Source organism: Mustela erminea, chromosome 6, assembly GCF_009829155.1.
Source record: "Mustela erminea isolate mMusErm1 chromosome 6, mMusErm1.Pri, whole genome shotgun sequence".
In the NCBI taxonomy this organism is placed as follows: Eukaryota; Metazoa; Chordata; class Mammalia; order Carnivora; family Mustelidae; genus Mustela; species Mustela erminea.
The window spans coordinates 81,840,023-81,861,455 of NC_045619.1; the positions used below are offsets into that span (position 1 = coordinate 81,840,023).

Here is a 21,433-nt window from a genome sequence, read left to right on the forward strand (position 1 = left end):
CCTACTCTGTTAGCAATAAGAAAATTGCACGTTGATCAGAAGATATGTGGAAATTTACCTTCATTTTTGTAGTATAGTGTACTGAACCAAATGAAATGTCAGCATATTTAAAATTTGGAATTCAGAATCTGATTCTTTGAATAATGTAAAATGGTTAAATCCAGTTTATCTCCATTCTGATTAAGTCTGAGCTCTGAAGAATTATAATATATTTATCCTTTTGATTTATATGCCTTTTATCAAATTAATACTTGGGTACTATTTAAAAATCAAATGGTACTTTTCTGTACAAGATAATGGACAGTCTGAAAAATAAATTAAGAGAATAATTCCATTTACAGTATATCAACCTTGGGAGTTCCTTCAATATTGAATCCCTTTTCCTTGAATCTGAACTATTTCCTTTACTTGATTTTTTTTTTCCTCCTCATACTAAAGCATATATCCTCTAGTAATTTTAAAACCCCACATATCTGAAAATGTCTTTATTTTTACTCCTGATAGTTTGGCTAGATTTAGAATTCTAGACCAAAATGTCTTCTTTTGTTTGTTTGAAGTCTGTGAGGGCATTGCTCTTAAGGTCTTCCAGCATGCAGCTTTGCTCTTAAGAAGTCTGTAACATCCTGGTTCCCTTTCCTGTATTTGTGATCTATTTCTCCCCTATTAGGATCTTTTTTTCTTACCTTACTTTCTGCTATCCTGAAGTTTTATGATGATGTGTCTTGGTGTAGGTGTTCTGTTGTGATCATTCAAATGGGCATTTTATTTCAGTGGATCCTTTTTCAGTCAGAAGATTCAAGTCCTTCCATAATGGGAATTTTTCTTGAAAAACAATTTTTTTTTAATTCTCTGTCAACCATTATTTCTACTCCCCATTTCTCGAACTTCTGTTTTTTGGATGCTAGACCCTCATAAATTGATCCTCTAATTTTCTTTTCTCTCTTGGTTTTCATTTTGTCTGTTTAATATATTTCCTGGAAATTTCTTTGGCTTTATCATCAAATCTGTTGAGCTTTTACTTAGGCTCTCCTTGCATTTCTAAGAGATCTTTCTGAGTGCCAGTTGTTGCCATTTTATTAAACCCTGTTCTTCTGCTCCCTGTAAGTATAGTTCTGTTTCCTCTAAATTCCTCAAATGAGCATTTGGAACTCATTTTCTATATTAAGAATGAAGTACCAGCAAGCTGGTTAGAAGCTTTGAGGGCATGATCTTCACTTGCCACTGGTGATGGCCATTTTGACCCTGAATGAACCAATTTGTTTATTAGAAGTCCTTCAAATGCCAGTCTCTGGAGAGACATTATTTCTCCAGGGAAAAATCTCTGATTTTCTTGCCTTTAGAGGTAGACAGTTTGGAGGAGGGTCAATCCCTTGCTATAGAAACAGAATGGGAGAGGGGACCAGGAGGACCTCACTGTTAAGTATGTTATTTTCACCCAGTCCTGTTTTTTGTCTGATTGATTCCTCACCCCCAGCCTTCACTGTGTCTTTGTTTCATTGGTCCTGTGCCTGGCCTTTCTGGTTTAGTTTCTTCTGAAAATTTTCTTTAACTCATTTTGACACTGTTTTGAGAGGGAATGGAGAAAAATCTGCATTTAAACTGCTAATTTGTGTCTTAAATTGTTTTCACTAATGCTTACAAATTATATTTCATTATCTATTAAGTGTATTAAAGCGATACAATGTTCATCCTTTATTAAACATATCAAAAAAAAAAAAAACCTTGGGGGCGCCTGGGTGGCTCAGTGGGTTAAGCCACTGCCTTCGGCTCAGGTCATGATCTCAGAGTCCTGGGATCGAGTCCCGCATCGGGCTCTCTGCTCAGCGGAGAGCCTGCTTCCCTCTCTCTCTCTCTGCCTGCCTCTCCATCTACTTGTGATTTCTCTCTGTCAAATAAATAAATAAAATCTTTTAAAAAAAAAAAAAAAAAAAAAAAAACCTTGAAATTTGAAATTGAAAGAATACAATTTTATACACCAAAACAGGCATATTTTGTTTATCTGGTGAGTGCTTATTTTTTAAAACCTCCAGAAGTAAAAGATATTAATTTATATCAAAAATGGAATTGTTATGGGGTGCCTGGATGGCCCCATTGGTGGAGTGTGCAACTCTTGATCTCAGGGTTGTGCGTTTGAGCCCCATGTTGGGTGTAGAGATTACTAAAGAAAAAGTAAAATCTTAAAAAAAAATTGTTACTTTAGAATCATCCTGATGATTTAAATTTAGTTTTTTAGTTTTATCCATATGACATGAAAATAAAAGAATACATTTTATCATGTGGAAAAATTATTGTAATTGGTGAAATTTTTCCAACTGAAAGATTTTTTCTAGTCAAATGTTAATTAATTATAGAGGGAAAATAATATGATCCCACCTTATCATTTTTTTTAGTATTGAAGTATAATTTATGTAGTGTTAGTTTTAGATGTACAATGTAGTGACTGAACAGCTCTACTATACATTACTCAGTGCTCATCAATATAAGTGTACTTCTAATCCCCTTAACTATTTTACCCATCCCTAACCTAACCCACTTCCCTGCTGGCAACCACTAGTTTGTTCTCTGTATTTAAGAGTCTCTTTTTTGGTCTACTTAGCATTATATCCTCTGGGTCCATCCATATTCTTCAAGATGGCAAGATTTCATTCTTTTTGATGGCTGAGTAATATGCTAATATGTGTGGGCATATGCATATGCTCACACTACATCTTTGTGATCCATTCATCTGTGGATGGGCAGTGAGTTTCTTCCATATCTTGGCTATTAGAAATAAAGCTGTAATAAACATAGGGGTGGGTGCATGTACCTTTGTTTTCTTTTCCCGAAGAAAATTCTAGAAATTGCATAGTTCATTTAAAAATTCGTTTAATAAATTTTTGAAGTAAATCATACCTAAAATATTAAAAAACAAGTGTAAATCCCAGTGAATTACCATGGAGTAAACCACCACATAACCAACGATTCAAGTTCAGAAATAGAGGAATACCAGTACCACAGAGCCCCTCTGATTCCCCACCTGTAATTTATCCCATTTTCCTCAGTGGGACCACGACTCTGATGGTACACCACAGAATTTTGCCTGATTCAACTGTATATAAGTAGAATCATATGGTGTATTTTCTTTTGTACTAGCTTTTTTATTCAGCATTGTTTGTGAGAATCATTGTGTTCCATGTAGCAATACATTGTTCATGTTTTTGCAGTATAGAATTCTGTTCTAAGAATATACTCAAATTTGTTTTTTCCATTCTACTTTTGGTAGGCATAATGGTGGTTTTCAATTTGGAGCTATTAAGAATAATGGTGCTATGAGCTTCATATACATGTTTTTGGCCATATCTGTATATGTTCTATTGAGCCTTTACAAAGGATTGGTGATTCATAGGATATCACAACTTGAGTGCATAATGCCAGACAATTCCAAAGAGGTTTTATGAATTTATACTCCCTCCAGCGATGTATGAGAGTCACAGTTGCTCCACATATTTGCCAATGCTTGGTATTATAATTTTAAAATTTTTTAGTTTTAGCCATTTTGGGGAGTATATGTACAGTATGGAAACTACATAAAAGCAGATATCAAAATAACCAAAAAACATGAAAGATGCTCAATTCCTTAGTCTTTAATCTCCTTTTTAAAAAAGGATTAATTTATTATTTGAGAGAGGACATGAGTGGGAGGGACGGAAGGAGGGGGAGAGAGTCTCTGAAGCAGACTTCACACTGAGTGCGGGACTGGACACTGGGCTCGATCTCATGACCCTGAGATCATGACCTGAGCCTGAAAAAACCAGGAGTGGATGCCTGACCGACTACGCCACCCAAGGGCCCCAATCTCCTTTTTTTTTTCTTTTTTCTAAACAGTTGTTTTACTTCTTCTTTTGCTTTCATATGGCAAAAATGGTACAATCCCCATGTGTTCAATTTTGGCTTTGAGTTTCTGTGTCTTTTCCCATAAATTGTTTCCCTACAATGTTCATTCAAAATTTAGAAGTCAAGCTACTTCCTCTTTAGTTCCTTTTATCCAGAGTAATTTTAATGAAGGCACTCTAGTTCTTGGGTAATCTCATGCTGGTTGATTTTTTTTCTAACATTTAAAAATGTAAAAGTTTTCACTTATATGGTAAACTTGACATAATTTTGCAGTGAACACCTACACATACCATCATCTAGCTTTTACCATTGACATTTTACTACACTTTTCTTATCATATAACTATTTCATCTTTCCATTTCAGGCTGATTTTTACCACTTTTCTCCTCACCCCTCAGCATCACTCTGTTTTTTGTGAGTTTGTTTTGTTTTGCTGAACAGTGCTCACTTTTATAATTTCTCTTTATATACATAGCCACATCAATATTGTAATTTTAGGGGTAGAAAATTTCTTTTTTAAGCTTATAAATTAAAAAGAAATAGCTGTTTTTAGGGGTAATGTCTCCTTCAAGTGATAAGCTTCACTTAATGAAGGGAAAGAAACTTGAATCATCTCTAGAATATAATTTTTCATATAAAAATGTCTTAAAAGCAACCATCTTAGGGGCACCTGGGTGGCTCAATCGATTAAGCATCTGACTCTTGGTTTCTGGTCAGGTCATGATCTCATGGGTTGTGGGATTGAGGCCTGCATCAGGCTCCATGCTCAGGAGGGACTCTGCTTGAAGATCCTCTGCTTCTGTCCCTCCCACACACATGTGCTCCCAGTCTCTCTCTCTCTCTCTAATAAATCTTAAAAAAAAAAAAAAAAAAAAAAAAAAAAAACCATCTTATTTCTCTCCAGCTGTTTTCTGACGTCTGAATTTTTATTTAATTTTGCCTTATTGTGGCAAGGACACAACATGAGATCTTCCTCATAACAAATTATTAAGTGTATCACATGTTATGGTTGACTGTAGGTACAGTGTAGCACACTGCATCTCTCAAGCTTCTTCATCTTGCTTAACTGAAACTTTATGACCATTGATCTTCATTTCCTTCTCCCTACCCCCAGCCCCTGGTAAATTCAATTTCACTCTTTGAGTCTATAAATTTGACTACTCTAGAAACACGATCTGAATTTTCTAGAAGCATGAATTAAGCTTGTTACAGAATTATGTCTGGCAGTCTTCCCATATTTAGAAATGTGCCACGGAGAAAAGTCAAATACTCAGATGGTCTTCCCTAATTCTGCTACTGCTGTTTAGCTAGAAAATCATTTCATTTTGGGGTGCCTCAGGATGGCCTCAAATTACTCATCTATAAATTGAACAGGTTAAACCAGTCGCTTCCCAGATTCCTCCTCTTCCTGCAATACTGTACTAACTTTACTGGGTGTGGAAGTATGTATTGTTTCTTAAACACTGTAGAGTTTTGTTTTTTCCATTTTTTTTTATTCCATATATTAGTGAAATCATATATTTGTCTTTTTCTCTCTGACACTTTGCAGTTAGCATAATACCCTCTAGATCGATCCATCCATGTTGTTGCAAATGGCAAGATCTCATTCATTTGTTTCATGGTTGAGTGATACTCTGTTGTGTTTATATACCACATCTTTATCCATTCATCTGTGGTTGGACACAGTTGCTCCCATACCTTGGCTATTGTAAATGTTTCGGTAAACAGAAGTACGCGTATCTTTTCAAATTAGCTTTTTTATTTCTTTTTTGGCAAATACTCAGTAGTGGGATTACTGGATCATATGGTATTTCTTTCTTTTTTTTTTTTTTTAACTTTTTGAGGTACCTTAAATATTTGGTAGAATTTACCAGAGAATCCCTGAACCTGGTGCTTTCTGTTTGGGAGTTTGTTTTTTTTTTTAATTCAATTTCTTTAATAGATATAGGCCTGTTCAGATAGATAGTCTGTTTCAATTTGTGTAACTTTTGGAAACCTGTTTCTTTCAGGGAAGTGGTATGTTTCATCTGGAGTTTCAAATTTGTGGGCATAGTGTTATTCATACTAATTTTTTACTGCCTTTAATGCCCATGGGATCTTTGGTACCGTTCCTTCTTTCATTTCCAGTATTAGTAATTTATATACATACTCTTTTTCCTTACATAGCATGTCTTAGAGACTTCTTGATTTTATTGATATTTTCAAAGAATCAACTTTTGGTTTCATTGATTTCCTCTTTTCAATTTCATTGATTTCGCCTTGAATTATTTCTTCTACTTCCTTTGGATTTAATTTGCTCTTCTGTTACCAGTTTCCTAAGGTGAAAATTTTGATTATTGATTTTAGATCTTCTTTTCTAATAATATGCATCCTGTCAGTGCTATAGATTTCCCTCAAAGCACTGCTTTCACGGCATTCCACAATTTTTATTTTAAATTTTATTTATTTATTTGACAGACAGAGATCACAAGTAGGCAGAGAGGCAGACAGAGAGAGAGAGGAAGGGAAGCAGGCTCCCTGCTGAGCAGAGAGCCCGATACAGGGCTTGATCCCAGGACTCTGGGATCATGTCCTGGGCTGAAGGCAGAGGCTTTAACCCACTGAGCCACCCAGGCACCCTATTCCACAAATTTTAATAAGCTATATATTTTTTAATTTATTCCAAAATATTTTTAAAGTTCTTTCAAGATTTCTTCTTGACCCATGCATAACTCTGTGTTGCTCATGTGTTGTTTACATCACTTACTCGGGGATTTTCCAATCAAATTTCTGTTATTAATTCCTGGTTTAATTCCATTTTGTTCTGAAAACTGACCACATTACTACTAGCATTCTTTGAACCATCTTTTATGCATGTGGCTTCTCAAAGTGTATTTAAAGATTTTATTTTATTTATTTTTTTTTTAAATATTTTATTTTTATTTATTTATTTGTCAGAGAGAGAGGTAGAGTGAGCACAAGCACAAGCAGACAGAGTGGCAGGCAGAGTCAAAGTGTATTTAAAAGCAGCAGTATGTGGTATGTGGTGAAAACATTTGTTCACTAAAAAATCGCTACATGGATACAAGGAAATTCTGTCACGCTTGGAGAAACATCTTTTATCTGTATAAGTTTATAGTGTATTCCATTCACCAAAGTGTGCTGAATACATCCTCTCAATGAAATAAAAAATGTTCATTTTTAAATGTGCAAAAGCCATAAGATTCACCATTGACCTTGGAACCTCTCTATTTTTTTTCCAGATTGTTAAAGAGACATGAAAACAACTTATCAGTGCTAGCCATTAGTAACATGGAAGCTTCCTCCACCCTTGCCAAATGCCTTTATGAACTTAATTTTACAGTTCAGAGTAAAGAACAAGAAAAAGACTCAGAAATGCTGCAGTGAAAAATAATTCCACTTCTATAGTGGGGACTCAAAGTCACATACATTTCACATACTGTTACTGAAGAAAGCACCAAGTCTTAATGGAACAGAGACCATAGAATGAATTATTTTATCTCCTCCCATGATGCTGAGAGGAAGCTTCGTATTCTGATCTCTGAGCGAATCCCTTTGTTCTCTGTTTAAAAAAACCTAAAAAGAAAAAGAAAAAAAAAAAACTGCTGTGGGATTGTCAACCAGCTTATCTGCAGGATGTCTCTCAGATCTGATAAATCCTGATGGAAACTGGTATGATCAGAATTCAGTACCATCCACATTGGAATATACATGGAATATTGTAAAACCTACATGAGCAGATGAAATAGAAGCATTAAATATTTTTATCTATATCCAAAAAGGAGCACATTTTTATATTTACAAAACCGTTTAAGCTGGTTTGAATAATTAAAAAAAAATTTCAGCACACCTATACCCCCGATCTCAGAGGGGGCCACCAATATCTAGCTATGGATTGTGTGTTTTGTTTAGAAATCAGTAGCTTGGTTTTCTTACTTGAGCCAATATATTTTCACTTATTTATTATCATAAAAATTTACCAGTCTGAATAGATCTTGTAAATATTTGTGAATAGAACGAACACCTTTCATGCCACTGCAGCCACTGGAAATACATTCTGTGGTGTCCTAGAAGCATTATTGGTAGGTTCTAAAGTTTTCTAGACTTTCCTGTCAATTGTAAGTAATTGTGATATATTCTACGCAGTGGATGAATGTTCTTTAAATTTGTGTAAATACTTCTGCAAAGGTACTGATGCTGTAAAGTCAAAACAGTTTTGTGGAACTGTGATTTTTTTTCTTTTTTTTTTTCTTTTTTCTTTTTTTTATTTTTTTTTGTTTTGTTTTGTTTTGTATTATACAAATTGTAGAACTCATTTTGCTGGCTGAAAGAGTATGGAATAATATATCTCATGTCATTTTTGTAGAAGAAAAACTATTTGAAGGTATTTTTTGGTTTTCCCTAACATGTATCCACTGTAAACGTTTGTCATGTGCAAGCTCAGAGCTTGGACAGAATTTTTTGTATTTGTAAATTGGTTTAAATACATGGAATTTTATACAGGTTTTCTCCTGTGTTATATATGCATTATGTGCAGGTATGATATTTTCTTCACTACTTTTTCTATCTTAATATAGTGTGGAATTTTATTGTATTATTCTTCCATTCTTAATACTGTACCACATTCCTGCTCAGAAACTGCTCACTTCCTTAAATTGTCTTCTTACCCCCAGCGTGAAATGTATCCATTTATAACTGCCTATTGCCTGTTCTATTAGCATCCAAAAATGTGGAAGGCCTCCCAACCACCATTTCTGCTGTGTCCTTAGGATGTGCAGTAAAAAATATAGACCTAACAGTTTATGTTATAGAATGGCTTTATTTACTTTGGTGACTGTTTATAGTTTTTAAATAAAAGACTGAACATTTTCTTGAGTCCTTCATTTCTGAGTATGCTTAAGACATTCTTTAAAAATATAGAGAGAAGCCCAAATTTAGCTGAAGACAAGGTCCAGTCAGTCACCTGTTTAATTACATGTCCCTTTATAATATGATATGTTAAATAGAGAAAAGATGAAAGGTCCTTCACGTGACAAATTTGCATGAGATAGCAGGAGATGGAAAATATTTTCCGATTGTTATGATGTAAAGCGAAGCCAGATGATTGTTCAGTACTGTGTTTTTTTGATTCATCATTCAGAACCACAAGGCACCCAGATCTTCAACTTGAATTTAGGGGCAGATCCTTAGAGTAAAAAGATCCCAGTTTGGATATAAAAAAAATTTTTTTTAATAGTTTGAGTCAACTGGTACTGAAGGAAAAATCTAATTTCTCCCTGCAGGCACTGCACTCTACGGTGTAGTAATGACCGCTAAAGAGAGTTGTCAGCCAACTTTAGCCACCATCATTTCTGAGGGTTGTGGCCTTTATTCTTGGCCCACCTCCCAAGATTGGGGCTACTCAGTAGATGCCACAGAGATCACGTGAATAACGCTAAAAGGGCCCTCAACTCCCCCAGACTGAGAAGGTTCCCGGTTATTAATACCAGTTGGAGAGTATTCATTGTACTTCTCTAAAACATCTCATTTTTTTCTAAAATAATTTGTGTAACATCAACGTATGTTTTAAAGGTACATGTTTCTTTGCAGAATAAGACACTGCATGGTAATTAGATAGAAAAGAGAAGAAACTCCAGGCTCAGAAAAATGGTTTTCACACTCACCATTCTTCCACCTCATTGTGCATGCTGTAGTTCTAGCTTCTGTGCTGTGATATGTAAATATGTCTGTAGTCCCTTTGAGCATTGGTCTCAGCAGAGAATTGTTCAAATATATTTGACCAATGAAACCAATTATGGCTTCCCACCTAGGTGTTCCTCGTACAGCTTTATAGAACTATTATATAATGAAATTCTGTGGACTTTCTGGGTAATGGAATCAAAGTGCTCTTGCACAATAAGTTCTGCATAACCCTCTCCTTCCTGAAAAGGTGCTCCTCGCTAGACAGAAACTTGCTGATTTCCAGTATTGTTATTTTGTCTAAAGTTCTGTAAATACATGCTTTAATGATATCTTTGAGAAATCTATGTAAATAATATAGTCTACAACATAGAGACTGTACAATTCTGTGTTATATATGTGCCTAGTGCTCTGTTGGCACTCAATAAATTTTAAGTAACAAAACTGATAATCATCTAGCCAAGGCATATTTTTCTTCTAAGCTCCAGACAGGATGTGACTATATACTAATGAGACTCCATAGTACAAGTCACACATGAAAACTCGTCTCATTACTTTATAGTCATTCCATGTATTTTTTTTTAACCATAAAATGACAATAAAAACGATTTTTAAAATGCGACTGTTTTGGGTAAGTGACTTCTGTCCCGCTCTTAATCACTGTGATTAAAATGCTAAAACCAAACAAAGAAAACACGATGTTGTTCATCTCTGAAACAGAAGCTGCAAGAAGCAGGAGCACAGCTGCCGGATTAACCACGTGGGGCACCTGGCACTTGGCGGTTGGATCGTCTTGACCAAAGAGTTATAAGGTGAAAGAGGAAAACAAATCCAGGATCTATCCTCGGGAAATCTGAGCTTGTCGTGCTTGTCTTACTGTAACTGTCTTCAGAGCACAAAAACAGTCGTTGGAGGACTTAACATTTTCACTACCTTTTCTGAGGCAGCAGAACAAAGGAAGAGAGTGTTACTTTCTAGTTATATTACAGCCAGTGTTCACTTTCTCCACTTCATTTGTGCATCTTTAGTTGGTTTCCTAGATTCTGCTTTCATGAAGGAAAGGAACAGATGCTGTAACAATGAAGTCCAGGACTGCGCTGTGCGTAAGGAAGGCAGTGGCCCACTGTCCTGTTCCGTTTCTTCTGATAATGAATACACCTGAACATGAAGAGAAAAGCTGTCATGGTAAGTCAAGTCCTCGAGTCCTGGTTCTTGTGCATTTCAGTCTGAGACAGTCCACACCAGATACATGTATTCAAAAGATGAGCTGCTTTTTATAAAAGTAACTTCTGTGAATAGGTAAGACCGCCGTGCAAATTGAGAATCAAAAGGTTGTTAAAAGATATTCACTGAAAAATCTCCCCAATCTTTCCCATCTCTTGGCCCCCCACCTCCACTGCCAGATAATTGCTGGTCATGTTTCTTAAGCACACCTCTGGTATTGATTCCAAAAGAGCATATACTAGTGTGTTATTTTAATGAAAAGTACTTTATACCATTAACGCTGCTGCACTTAAAAAAAAGTTTAGTATCTTAAGACCTTTCTATATTGGTATGTCAAGATCTTTCACATCCTTTTTTAGAGCTATGTGGTACTCCATCTTATGGGTACACCATAATTTATTATTTGGACCCCTTATTGGCGGATATTTAAGTTGTTTCCAAACTTTAATTATGCTGGTCACTAACATTTGCTTAACACAATTCCTGTCATTCACCACACTAAGCATTTTACATGTATTGTCTCAGTCTTTATTAAAAACCCAAAGTAATAGCTAATGTTTCAAAGTGGGTATAGAGGTTTGGGATGACTGACTACCTTGACCAAAGTCATATATGGCAAGTAAGTGGAACTATGTAACCAGCACATATGAAGCTAACTTAATTAGAATTCTTTCCAGGAGTTGTCAGACATAAGATACTTGTTTCTGGTGTTTGTTGTTGTTGTTGTTTTTAATTCGCTGCATGTTTTTTTTGCTGCATATTTTTCTACTAAGTATTTTATTCCTATGCATTATGTTGACTTTTTAAGTTTCTGTAGTACCTCAGTTTCCCCCCCCCCCCAAGTATTTCATTTATTAATTTGGCATCACTTAACTTCTTAGAGCCAGAAAAACTTGCTGGGAATTCCCTTAACAAAGAAACATTGCTAAGAGAAGAGTTTATAGTAAATTGAAACCACAGTTTCTGACCAACAACTATCCATACTGGTATATAATTTGAACAACCATTAGCTGATTCTTCTGGATAAAGCTATTCTAAACTCTTTTTAGGATGTTAATCAGATTTTTTCCTCTTTATCTCTCCCTTACATCTCATTCAGCTTGAGCATTGATGGAGTGCTTCTGCTGCTCATTTGGAAGATGGAGATAGTCCTGCTCTGAGGCTGAGACAAGCTTCCCAACGTGGCCCAGTAACTGAGGTAAAACACGGGCCATATGAGAATTATAAAGTGTTTTGGGAGTTCAGTCATGCAGCAGACTTCATTTAATTGATGAGTGGGGAAGGCAAAGTAGGATGGCTTCAAAGAGAAAGAAGAATGTCTTTTGGAGACTTTATGGGCTGATGGAAATTTGACAGACCTAACAGTGGTGAGAGAGTATTTGAGTTTGGAGAGGTCTTGTTCAAGAAGAGAGGTTATAGATTAAATGGTGCAGTGTGAGTTAGATGTTCCTAAAGCAGAGAAATGCTTTGGCCACCAAGTAAAGAACCCAAAGGGCTTCATGAAGTGTAGTCTGGAAATCAATCATAATAGGTTGAAACACATTTGCTCGGGGTAGGGAAGGGTTTCCAGAATCTTTGGGCTGTACGGTTTCCCTAAACTGATGGGGAAATTGACTTTAGAGAGGATTTATTGATTTGAATGATCAGATATGATGCCCTGTTTACAGCTAAACTATTTGAAAGATAACAAGACTAATTTGGGGGTTGATCATTTCAACAAATTCACTCTTGCTGGGCTGGGAACAGGCAACTTTCTAAGTTGTACAACCTTTGCAAATTGATATAGTCTGTTAAAATATCCACTGAAAGAAAGGAACAAAAGCTTCCACAATCTAATACAGAAAGCACAATTTGTGTATACACACAATGACTTCACTCTCTTGCACAGAGTAGGCACTGGCATATTTGTTGCTCTATTCTTCTGTTTCCAAATAGAAGGACATTTTAGGTGATGCAGAATTCTTTCAGTGGTAATTTTTCCCCAAATTTATGATTTTCTTTTCCCACTGGGACTGGTTTGAAAGAAAGGAAAAGATAAAGACTGGTGGATTGACTACCACAAACCTAAACAATGGCTCTGAGTTAATTGTTTCCCTTGTTGTTGTTGTTGTAGTTTTAAGATTTTATTTATTTATTAGAGAGGGAGAGAGAGATCACAAGTGGGCAGAGGCAGGCAGAGAGAGAGGAGGAAGTAGGCTCCCCGCCAAGCAGAGAGCCCGATGCAGGGCTCCATCCCAGGACCTGGAGATCATGACCTGAGTCAAAGGTGGAGGCTTTAACCCACTGAGCCACCCAGGCACCCCTCCCTTGGTTTTTTTTTTTTTTTTTTAAACACAAAGTTTTATTGTGAAATCCCCACCTCAGATGGCATATAACAAAGTGCATAACATGAGTAGTAGAGCTTTTTACTATAAAGCAAACCCCTCTGTAATACACTGCCCAGATCAAGCAGTAGACCTTGGTAGTGCCCTCCTGACCAGAAGGCCTTTGTCCCAATCACAACTCCTCCTTGCCCCACACCAATGACCGCTCTCCTGATTTTAAGAACAGTTACTTCCCTTAAACTTTTTTTTTTAATCACCTCGGTAGAGATCTCTAAATGGTATAATATAGTTTTGTCTACTTTTGAACTTAATATAGAAAGGCAGTATTGAATTCTAGTTTTTTGTTTCCGTCGTCTTTCATTCAACTTGGCAGTACGATTCATTTGTATGGTTGTAAGTAACAATAGTTCCTTTATTTTTATTGCTGAATAGTATTCCAGCATTGATGGTATTTGAGTTGTTTCCAGTTTGGGACTGTTACAGATGATATATGAGCAGCCTTGTCCTTGTCTCTTGGTATGCTTGGGATGCCTTTCTGTTGATCATTTTCTTAGCTGTGGGATTGTATCTAGTCATCTCTTAAGGTACTACCACAGAGCAGCCTATAAGAGTTTGCAAATCACTGATATAGTCCGTGCTGAGAGATCCTGGAACTATCCAAAGATGCCACAAAGTCAGTTCGGTTGGGGGATGGGCAAGAGGATGGCTTTGCAGGTTTGTTGCCTTTACCTGAGCCTGGGCAGACCCATTCATAATGGTTCAAGATTTTGTTTAGAAGGTGTTCTGTAAGAAGTTTGTTGGCAATTCAGCATATGGGAATTATACTGCTCAGAGCAAGTATTTGATATTAATGGAATTAAATGGTCAAAAGAAGTCTGAAGGATGAACTGGAAGAGAAGATTAGATAGAGGGACCAGCTGGTTGGACGGTTGGGTAGGTGAGTGATTAGGAGAACTTCATGTACTCTGGAGAGGGACAGTGGAAGTACAAGTACGGACAAGCCATGTCTGGTGCCCAAACTGGGTGTGTTGAGTGAGGCGGATTACGTGTGGGGCACGTATGGTTGGTTAGATCTTGTGATGAGCCAGGAGGCAGGCACTGGGAGAGGGTTATGGGCATAGACTTTGCACTCACCACTTCTGTGAATTCTGAGTGACCCTGGCTACTTAACTGAGCCTCATCCTCATCTGACAAATGAGGTTAATAATAGGACCTACTTTAAAGGTTGTCCTGAAAATTAAGGGAGATAATGCCAATAAAATATTGGCATGCAGCCAGTAAGAAGCACTTAGTGTTAGTCCCTGCTGCTGTGACTGGTAATCGTAATTGCACTTGCTAGAGCTAAGGAGGACATGCTATCAGCCATTAAAGTGTAAAAGAAAGACTTCCAGAAATGATTTAGAAAAAAGCATGATACAGTGATAATTTTAGAAATGTCTAGAATTCCTTTAGGCAAGTGTGCATAAAATAAATACAAATAAAATAAAAACCTGTTGAATTGAGCATACACAGCTTGACCTTATCAACAGCTGGATTCCTACAAGAATCCTATTCCAGGGGCACCTGGGTGGCTCAGTGGGTTAAGCCTCTGCCTTCGGCTCAGGTCATGGTCTCCGGGTCCTGGGATCGAGCCCCGCATCGGGCTCTCTGCTCAAGAGGGAGCTGCTTCCACCTCTCTGTCTGCCTGCTGCTCTGCCTACTTGTGATCTTTTTCCCTCTGTCAGAGAGAAAGAGAGAGAAAGAAAGAGAGAGAAAGAATTCTATTCTACTCAGGAATATTTCGAGATCTCTCTCTGCTGAGTGAGATCTAAACCAGATAAAGTGGTATTTGAAAACAAGGTTTAAAAAAGAGTGAGGATAAACTGTCAGGTCTGTTGCTACCTTTGAGAGGGATGATAGAATCTAAATGGTTTTAAAGACAAGCTGTGATCTAATTAATTATGTTGCTCTAACAGAACGGCTGTGATCTACAGGGGATCTAGAAAAGTTACATAGTGGTTCGCTTCTTGACTGCATATTAGCCTCCACCTGAGAAGATTTTCAACTATCCCAAACCCAAAGACTGATTATATTGGTCTCGGGTGAGCCTTTTAAAGTGATTAATTCCAGTATAGTTACCATACAGTATTCTGTTTGTTTCAGGTGTACAATACAGTGTTTCAACAATTCTATTCATGACTCAGTGCTCATTAATATTAGTGTACTTTTAATCCCCATAACATCTTATGCAGATAGTAATTTATATTACATCAGTGAGGGCTTAAGACTGAACCTATTCCTCCTCTCTGGGACCTCTCCCCCACCATGTTTGAAGTATATGGTGTCATACTTTATATCCTTTTATTTTATGACTCCCTTGACTGGTTTTTATAGATATGCTTAATTTTACTGCTTTTGTGCTTCCTACTTTTCTTACTCCCACTTATGGTCTTTCCTTTCTACTCAAAAAGTCCCCTTTAACATATCTTGTAGGGTTAGTATAGTGGTGACAAACCAAAAAGTTATAGTGGTTAACTTTTGTTTGTTTGGAAACTTTCTCTCTCCTTCTATTCTGAATGATAGCCTTGTTAGGCAGAGTATTCTTGGTTGTAGTTTTTCCTTTCAGCACTTTGAATACATCCTGCCACTCTCCGCTGGCCTGCAAAGTTTCTGCTGAAAAATCAGTTGACAGCCTTATGGGATTTTCCTTTTGTATAACTTTTTCTTCTCTTGCTGCTTTTAAAATTCTCTATCACTACTTTTTGGCATTTTAATTACTATGTGTCTTGGTGGGGGCCTCCTTGGGTTGATTTTGTTGGAGGATCTCTATGCTTCCTGGATCTGGATTTCTGTTTCTTTCCCCAGCTTAGGGGAAACTTTGAAGTATTTCTTGAACTACATTCTCTACCCCTTTGTCTCTCTTCTCCTTCTGGGATCCCTATAATGAGAATGTTATTATACATAAGTTGCTGAGTTCCCTAAGTCTATTTTCGTTTTTTATTATTATTTTTTTTCTCTATCCTGTTTGGCTTGATTGCTTTCCATTATTTTCTTCAGGTCACCGGCCTGTTCTTCTGCTTCCTCTAGTCTATTTATTCCCACTAGTGTAGTTTTTTTTTTTTTAAGATTTTATTTATTTATTTGATAGAGAGAGAGATCACAAGTAGGCAGAGAGTCAGGCAGAGAGAGAGGGGGAAGCAGGCTCCCCACTGAGCAGAGAGCCCGACGTGGGGCTCGATCCCAGGACCCTGAGATCATGACCTGAGCCGAAGGCAGCGGCCCAATCCACTGAGCCACCCAGGCGCCCCCCACTAGTGTAGTTTTAATTTAATTTTTTAACTAAGTTCTTTATCTCTGATAGGTTCTTCTTTGTTTTCCATCTCTGTTAAGTTTCTCACTGAGATCCTCCACTCTTTGCGGAAGTCCAGTGAGTCTCCTTATGACCATTACTTTAAGTTCCCAGGCATATGATTTATCTCCATTTCATTTAGCTCTTTTGCTGTGATTTTATCCTGATCTTTCATTTGGGACAATGGCCTCTGTCTCCTCATTTTGTCTAACTATGCGTTAGGAAAGTTAGCTACATATCCTGCTCTCGAAAGTAGTGGCCTTATGAAGAAGCAGTCCAGTAAGTGCCCTGCAGTGTAATGCCTCCTGTTCCCCAGAACCTGGCACTTCAGGGGTGTCTCTTAGTGTATTGCTCCCCCGCCCTACTGTTGTGGCTGAGCCACTTTTCCCTCCAGTCCATCTGTAGTATCTCTCTTTGCCTGTTCTGTGCAGGGTTTGGTCCCTGTATTTTAGTAAGCCGATCTGGGGCCATCTTGGGCTTGATTGACTCAGACCAGGTTTTTGCCAGATGCAGTAGCACCGAACTGCAGGATGCTTTCTGTGTTGTCCACTGGGAAGCTCTGCCCCCCACCCACTATTGCGGCCGCAGTCAGTCTGGTGTGTGGTTACTTTCCCTTTCCCTCGGAGCAGGAGTCACTTTGGAATGATGTGGGTCCTGTGGGGGCTGCATGCACACTGCCAGGCTCGTGGCACGACTTTGGGTGGGCTCTGGCCAAGGGCATATTGGAGGGGCCAGGTCCACAGAACGCAGGGGTGGGACATGTGGCATTAGCAAGGTCCGTGCAGCTGTGCTGCAGGAGAGGGCCTGTAGCTGCCAGGGACCAGGGCTGGTGGTGTTGGATGGGGTGGATGGATCCACAGAAGAGCTGGGGGTGGGTCGTGCAGTGTGGTAAGTTATGTACGGGTCTGTTGTGGTAGGAGACCTACAGGCCTGGCTGGAGGGGTGCATCCACAGGAGAATGCAGGGGCAGGTGCACTGCAGGCAAGTTAGGTAGAGTGTTGCTGCTGCACTGGTTCCCACAGGTGTCCGTGGCGGCTGGGGGTGAGGGTGGCAGGGCATGGGGGAGGGAAAGGGTGCCAGCCAGCTTTATTGTTCTTGAAGTCTCCCAAAGGCACCTGCCCCTCCAGCACCTGCTCTGAGATTAGTTTAGCTCCTCACTGTTTCTCTGTCCTTCCTGCCCTCTTTGATGTGGCCTCTTCTGTACATTTAGCTGTGCACAATGTGTTCTGCCAGTCCTCAGCTCATCTTTGGGGTTATTTACACGGATATGGGCATTACCTCATTATATCCACTGGATGTTGGGATCTTCCTACTCCCACCATCTTCCTGGAAGTCTCTGTGTATTGGTTGTTTTGTTGTTTTTGTTTTTAAAGCTCTGTGACCCTAAACATGCCACTAGATTTCAAACCACTGGACAAGTAAGCTGTATTTTCATCATTATCCAAGAGGATATGATGGGAAAACCAGTCTGCATTATAGGGCAGATTCTCCCAAGTAAATATATAGGAAATTACTACTTTCACATCTGTCATCTCACTTAATCCTCTAGGTAGGTAGGCAACAGCCCCTTTTAGAGGCCACTCTGGCTCACTGAAGTAACCTCCTCAGGAGCACAAAATGTGCCTCAGTCTTTGTGAGCCTTAAAGCCAAGACTCCTACTTACCTTACATGGATTACCTTCTCTAGTGCTCACAGGATTAGGGGAAATATGCCCGAACTCGTTATGGTTTGGACGGTCCACTGCCTTATGACTATGGTTTGGACGGTCCACTTTCTTATGACTAAGGACTGAGATGCTCAGCCCATAAAGCCAGTGGGTATTGACTGCTCACAGACTAGCACCCATCAACTACCACAGGAGGCTGCACTCCTCCCAGAGCTATGTATGGAAAGCCACCTGTGAGACACCTATCACATGTGCTCAGGCTGAGACCTTAAGCCGGTTCTAGAGTGGGAAGTTGGTAACTCCCCAGCCTAAAGCAAAGCCTCTTGCCCATTCTCCCACCATCATGCCCCATGCAATGAGAATTGCATTTTCTTAATAAGGTTTTTTTCTGATCATACAACTCTTGTTCACTGTAGTAAAGCAGGAAGCTAAAGCATTGAAAGGTCCTCTGCTACCCAGAAATAACCCCTATTAAGAATTTCTAATTTTTTTTGCCTTAAAAAAAAGAATATTATGTATACAGTTACCCCTTAACACAGGTTTGGACTGTATGGGTCCACTTACACATGGATTTCTTTATAAATATGCTATATAATACAATACTATAAATGTGTTTTCCTTAGGACTTTAACAATTTTTTTCTCTAGCTTATATTAAGAATACCGTGTGATAAAACACGTAACATACAAAATATATGTTGACTATGTTGTCAATTAAGACTCCCAGTCAACTGCAGGCTCTCAATAGTTAAGTATCTGGGAGTCACAAATTCTATGGGGACTTGTGGCTGTGCAGGGGACTGGTCTCCCAGCCCCTCATTGTCCAAGGGTCACCTATAGTTTGTGTCCTATGTGTCACCATTTCATTTTTTTAATCCCTGAAAACCTAACAGCTGCAAAATGCCGTCACATGAACGAACTATAGTTTAAGCATCCCCTCCAATTTTCCACTATTAAATCCTAGAAAGGACTATGTGAACGAGTGTGTTTTATTATTATAGAAAGAGTATATGGCCATTTTAAGGCTGTTTATACTTATTTTCAAGTTGCCTTTCAGAAAAATTGTACAAATGGCCACAGTACTATTTCCTCATGGGACTCTTGCCAGAATATACTGATCAGTTTGATAAAGGAAAACGTATAATTGTTTAGCTGTGAACACTTTTCATATTTCCTAACCACTTTTATTAAGCCACTGAAAGATTATGAGCAGAGTAATCTTTCAAAATGCAAATCTGCTCGTATCAAATACCTCCTGCTGAGAGATTTCAAAAGCTTTTCTTTGCAAAACCAATTGCCTTAAGAACCCTCCACCAGTCTTCACTCCAGCCAGTTTAGGGGTGCGGTGGCCATGCTTTCAGGCTCTAGACCTTTCGCACCTTTTCCTCTGCCTGCTCATCTTTGCTCCTTGCTTAGCTCTTACTCATCTTCTAGCTCTTGGGGGCCATTTCCTCCAGGCGCTCTCACTGATCACTGTCCGGTGCTATTGCCCTATCGCAGATTCTGGGGCCACGCAGAGTCCTCTGTCACTCCTTAATCAGTTCTTTAAACATACAGCTGCCTTGCCCACAATATTATGTAGTTCTACGAGAGTGGAACTATTGTTTTGCTCACTCTTCCCTAGTGTGTACACACGAGGCTGGCACTGTATGCCGAAATGATGCAGAACATGACCAAGCTGTGCTATTGGAAGGTTAGTCTTTAGTGTCAAAGACAAACCTGTGTGTATAGAATCTAAATCATAGTTGAGACTGTTAAAAGAGGTCAGATGGTAACACTGCTGGGAACTAAGGGAGTTGAGTTTTACTGCAAAGGAATTCCAGAGGAATACAGAGGAAATAGCAACTGTCTGAGAGAACAGAGATGGGATGAGAATGGAAAATGCACGGAAGATGGCTTCAATATTAAAAGCTAGTATCTCCAGAACAGGAAATACGGAATATTAAAAAGGCAATGAAACAATATAGACACAGTATGAATTTCCCTGCCTCACTTCTTCCCTTGTCAGCTGTGTCCTCTTCTGTGCTCCCAGTATACTTCACTTTTTAGTTCAGCCATTAACACCCATGTGTTGTTAGTTTACTTCTGGGAGCTCAGTGTAACACCCCACTCCCCAAGTCAAGCACTGACTTCAGTGTCTACCAATCCTTTATCTCAATCCTGTCTCTAATCACTAAGTAGCTGTGTAACCAGGTAACTCAGTTAATATGTACCTCAATTTTCTCATCAGAACAAAGATAACTATTAGAATTGGTTTTATTTTTTTTTAAGATCTTATTTATTTATTTGACAGAGAGAGATCACAAGTAGGCAGAGATGCAGGCAGAGGGAGAAGGGGAAGCAGGCTCCCGGGCTGAAAAGAGAGCCCGATGCAGGGCTCGATCCTAGGACCCCGAGATCATGACCTGAGCCAAAGGCAGAGGCTTGACCCACTGAGCCACCCAGGTGCCCCTAGAATTGGTTTTTTTTAATTTTTTTTTTTTAAGATTTTATTTATTTATTTGTCAGAGAGAGAGGGAGAGAGAGCAAGTACAGGCGGACAGAATGGCAGGCAGAGGCAGAGGGAGAAGCAGGCTCCCTTCCAACCAAGGAGCCTGATGCGGGACTCGATCCCAGGACGCTGGGATCATGACCTGAGCCGAAGGCAGCTGCTTAACCAACTGAGCCACCCAGGCGTCCCTAGAATTGGATTTTTTAAAGCAAAAGAGGTAACACATATAATATAATGTCTTATAGAGTACCTGGCTTAATTTAAATTTATTAATTACAGACTTAATAAACATGCTATTCCTATACTGTTCTTTTAGAAGATTGTGGTGTAATTCTGATAATATGTGAAGAATCCGAGAATCCCTGACACACAGTAGGTGTGCAGTTTGATGAAATCAGTGTTCATTAAGACCTTATAACTAAGAGCAATCTTAATTTTACATTTTCAGTCACAGTATCAAAGGTGGAACTACACTAAAATTCAGCACTGTGGTGTAGTAAACCCCTTTCTGAGAGCAATTTGGCAACACTATCCAAAATTAAAAACGTGCATATCAGAAATTCAGTGTAATCGCATACACAAAAAAGAGAGCAAAGTCACAAAGGGTGCTCCATAAAATTGTTTCTAACAGCCAAAACCTGCACCTAATTTCAATGTCCATCACCACGGGAACATGATATAACCATTATAAAACAAATAGACATTAAGGTATACCTTCAATTTATTCAGTAGACTGGAGATGTAGAACAGTTTACAGAATATACTTCATGTGGTGGGGAACAATCTGTGAAACCTGTTTGCCCAGAAACTTAGTAAGCATTTTTGTAAATGCACTGAAGATTTAGGAGA

General features: G+C 38.5%; 1 protein-coding gene across 1 annotated transcript in view; it reads left to right on the forward strand.

The window, feature by feature from the left end:
- Positions 1-8,742, forward strand: part of ARID2 (AT-rich interaction domain 2) — a 164,814-nt gene extending 156,072 nt beyond the window's left edge. The window contains exon 21 of the mRNA XM_032347964.1: positions 7,116-8,742. Within this exon, the coding sequence (XP_032203855.1) occupies positions 7,116-7,260 (145 nt within the window). The 3' untranslated portion in view covers positions 7,261-8,742. The remainder of the gene's footprint in view (positions 1-7,115) is intronic.
- The last annotated feature ends 12,691 nt before the right edge of the window (positions 8,743-21,433 follow it).